The 4444-nt window shown below is 31.6% G+C and overlaps 1 protein-coding gene across 1 annotated transcript; it reads right to left on the bottom strand.

The window, feature by feature from the left end:
* Window positions 1-58: 58 nt before the first annotated feature.
* On the bottom strand, window positions 59-1469 carry Bm17251 (Uncharacterized protein; the record flags this gene model as incomplete). The annotated part of the gene is made up of 2 exons (XM_001895025.2): window positions 59-1252; window positions 1407-1469. The coding sequence occupies 2 exons, from the start codon at window positions 1467-1469 to the stop codon at window positions 59-61; spliced, it is 1257 nt and encodes a 418-aa protein (XP_001895060.2).
* Between the last annotated feature and the right edge of the window lie 2975 nt (window positions 1470-4444).

Raw genomic sequence — 4444 nt, 5'->3', positions numbered from 1 at the left:
ATATCCCATAAGAAAACGAAATCACTTATTTTTGATACTGTGATTGTTTGAGAAATGATTATTTCTGGTGTTGTTTTAAAATTTTGAGAAGAGAATCCAATTGTTGTTTGCTTTTCAGAAGTCCTTCAACGACAGGCTTTTGTTTTTGGAGAAGTTGTTGAAGTGAAGATTGTTTCTGCTGTAGTTGTTGGAGAAGTTCTTGTTGTTGTTGCATAAGTTGTTGGTATTGAGCTTGTGGTTGCTCAAGTTGCTGAAGGAGATTATGCATTTTCGGTGGTTCTAGAAGTATTTGTACAACAAGTTGTTGTTGTTGCTCCATAAGATCCACAAGTTGTTGTTGTTGTTGGATGAACTGCTGAATAAGTGGTTGTTGCTGTTGGTATTGTTGAAGAAGTTGTTGTTGTAGCTGTAGAAATTGTTGAAGAAGAGATTGTTGTTCTTGAAGTAATTGCTGATAATAATGAGGCTGTTTTAGTAGCTGAATCAGTAGCACTTTATGTTGAAGCTGTTGAAAGAGTACTTGTCCCTGTTGCCAAAGTTTTGCAGATAAATCACCGTGTTGCTGAAGCAGTTGAAGATGCTGTTCTTGCTTCTGAATTTGATTTTTAAGATTATTTTGATCTTGATGTCGAGATTGCTCGTGATTTTGTTGCATTTGTTTTTGAAGTTCAAGTGCTTCTTGATGCAAAGTCGATGGCTGCAGTGTTTGTTTTGGAGAAAGCAGTTGCTGCTGCAAAAATTGTTGAAGAATAGGTTGTTGTTCTTCGAGTAATTTTTGCTGATCAGGTAGTTGTTTCAGTAAAGATTGGACAGTTTGTTGTCGTTGAAGAAGTTTCTGAAGAATAACTTCTTGTTTTTCTTGAAGTTGATTCAGAAATTGTTGTTGTTTTTGAAGTTGCTGAAGGGTACTATGCAGTTTATGAAGAAGTTGTAGTTTATTTTCACAGCTAGGACTCTGTTCAAGTTGCTGACGAAGTTCCTGTTGCCGTTGAAGAAGCTTCTGAAAGTGCGAGTGGTTTTTTTGTAGTTGTTCGAGTAGATGTTGAAGTTGTTGGTGAGGCTGTTGTTCCAGGAGTTCTTGGAGAAGAGACTGTCCTTTTTCTATTTGTTGGACAAGCAGTTGAGAAGGGGAATTTTTCTTATTTTCGGCTGACAATGCTGTCATTGTTGTTGAAGAAACTCTTCTTGCTGTTATTGTCTGAGTTAATGTGAAAAAGGCTGTTGTTACCGCCGTAATTTCTGGAGTTGTCGCCTAAAAAAATCACAAGTTACAAAATTTGTGATAGTGAAAATGTTCATTTAAAGAAGCTCACAAAAAGGCAGTTTGATTTCCTACGGGACGTGAAACCAGAGACTATTTCAGTGGAAACAGATTGTTTTCCAAAAAATTGAAACAAATTTAATACCTTTGTGAAGGATGAAAAAGCAATGATAAGAAGGAAAATAATTTCTTTCTTCATTTTCACCATCTCGATTAATCAAATTTGAACTAAAAGAAAGTAATGGACTGCGAATCAAAATAGTAAATGCTTGCATTTTTAAAGTTTTTAATTGAGTATAGAATTTTAAGCACTAATTAACAATCATTCAAATCAACAATACAAGTGTACTCTATGAATTAGCCAAGCATCAAGCAGTTTATGATTCGAGAAATCTCGGTCAAATTCTTTCCCTAATTTTTATGGCAGTGAAATCCTCCCTCCAGAATCGCATAATATTTCTAAAAGGGTTTCGTTTTGCAAAAGAACCTTCTCCTTATACAACCTTTGAAGAAGCATTAAGTTTTTTAATTTTTGTCCGGTAGGAAAGCCCTGGAATTGTTGCCACACTGAATAATTTGAGTTGTGCTGCAAAATTTAAAGACATTTGTGTGTTACTTGTTTCATTCTGCTTCTACAGAATTTTCTAGCTGAAATGGAAATTGAATTGAATTGAAAGCATTGTGTTCCAAAATTGCATTTCTCATCCAAAACTTGGGGACAACATGCATTGCTTTGAGAAAATTCACCGTATTATTGTTCTATCTGTTTAGATAGATGAATTTTGTTACAATAAAATAAATTAAACGATTGGTTTGTTTTCTTATTTTGTTATAATACAAACTTTTCTGATATTGAAAAACAGTTTTTGTCCGTACTTCCGCCTCTTTCTTTTCTTTAATGGTATTACCAAAAACGATTAAATGGGTCGCTCACCAATTTTGGCATATCGGTGACAGACTGTTAAAGGTGGAATAAGGTTGCTAATTCTGAAATAGTGTTGCACATACACATTACATAGGTGTTTTCATACTTGCATGCAGTTGAATATTTAAAATTTATTACGGACAGTTGGGATTTATTAAACTGTGCGTAAGTCACTAATAATTTGGAAATGAAATGGGCGATGTGCTCTACACAAATTGAAAATTTGAAAAAAAAAAATTATTTGTTTCTTTGAGAAGCTTATTTCATCACTGATCAGTTCTGAACTTTTTCCTTTCTTAATGTACTGTCATTTGAAACAACTTTTTCCGTTTCATTTGCTGCAACGACCGATACTTACTACTTGCTCTCCTTTCTTCCTACGCTTTCTGGAAAGTTCAGTGATAGTTTGCTTTGTTCTCCCAGAAGTGCATAATAGCTTATGGAAATTGAGTAACTGACCTCTGCTTTCAGATTTCAGATAGAATTCAATCAAGCCTAGATGTTTTGGCTGTTATGTGGATTTGAGAGTTGTTTTGCAAAGTTTTTTTCACCGATTATTGTATGTTAACTTTAATTACTAGATCTTCAATTGGACTGAAGAGAAATTGAAAGTGTCCAGTTATCAATTCAGAATGAAAATGAAAATGAGTTGAGTGGGAGCTTTGTACCTTACCTGTCGTGAAATGGGGTCTGATTTGATTAATTTATAGAGCCAAATAGGGAGTACTTTGTGAAGTAGCAATGTTAATTTTATTGAGATAAAATTATCGTTAATCGAAATTATTATTAGAAAAATTGAGGAAGTACATCTGAGGGAGAGGAGATTCCTCTTTATACAGACAAATTTTAAGAGAAATTCTTCTATTCTTTGCTGCACTAAATGACTTCCCTATTAGCTAGTGATTGCTTAAGTTTTCTTTTAATGATAAAGCAGAAAAAAATTAACGGTCAGTTCATTTGAATGTTTCTGATGAAAAATTTTTGTATAAATCCAACAAACAACCGTTTCGTCACCATTTATAGTTTGCTTTAATTCCATTTTGTTTTAAGAATGATAGCAAAAAGAAAGCAAAAAGCTTGATTGAATTAGTTTTCATCAAGTGAAAGTAACTTTTTGACTGAAGAATAATAAGTTTCCGAGTCATTATTTGATGGGGATTGATTTAAATTAATTAATTAATCAATGATGACGATGCATAACATTTGTTTACTATTCATTGACTATTCTTTGTTAAATTATACTATCAGTTTCGCTTATAATTTACCAATTCTCATCTTTTTTTTGTTTTAAATGAAAAAAAAATTTAATTTTTGACAAGCAGAAATTTTTTTATTTTTAAATTCCTTTTTAACAAAGCAACGAAATACGACGAAAGTAAAAAATCAGATGGAGATATAAACAAAATTCAATCGCCGATGGAGCAAATTCTCTATTACCGGAACATATTTATTAAATTAGACCTACAAGTTGTTATTATCAAAATTTCTATTATTATGCCACTGCTTGAATTACTATTATACTATTTTTTTTTTTTGTAACATCGAAAACGTAAAAGAAAATTATTTCAGTAAGTTGTGAGGTTTTGTACAAAAATCAATTCATACATATATAAAGTTATGAAAAGAATGAAAAGCAGAAAAAGTAACAATAATAAATGAAATAGAAAGTAGGCAAACGGAATTTATTTAAAATAGAATTTGAAGAAAAAAATAATAATTTTTAACTTTGCATAAAATAATTTTATTTATTCTATGCTTCAATTATTCATTCTCTGATGTTATACGTACAAATTCACATACCTTTCATATTTTTGGCCAACTGTCAATGACAAGAAGCTATGAATGAATTATAGCACTAGATGTTGTTTCTATATGAAAACAATTTTTGATCAGCAATACGATTTGTGCTCGGAAATTAAATGCCAATAAGATATTGAAATTTTAAATTCAAAAAATTTTAGCACCAAAACGTATAAGTTAATTTAAAAGGAAAAGTAAAGTAGAGAAGAACAATGAGTTAAATCAACAAAGCAGAGCGAGAGTTAAATGAAATTCAATAATATAAGTTCTCTTATCATTATGTTATCATATCGTAAAGTTGAAATGATCAACGAATAGTTTAAAAAAAGATGTCCGCATTATACCAGTAAAAAAAATACCGCTACTCCATCAATCGTTTTACCGCCGATCCATGCACCTTTCAGAGAAATTCTACAAACCATTATTCATTGCTTACAGTCGCTCTTTCCGAATGAATA

Source organism: Brugia malayi, assembly GCF_000002995.4.
Source record: "Brugia malayi strain FR3 genome assembly, contig: Bm_128, whole genome shotgun sequence".
Taxonomy (NCBI): domain Eukaryota; kingdom Metazoa; phylum Nematoda; class Chromadorea; order Rhabditida; family Onchocercidae; genus Brugia; species Brugia malayi.
This window is presented reverse-complemented; position numbering and strand designations above follow the sequence as displayed.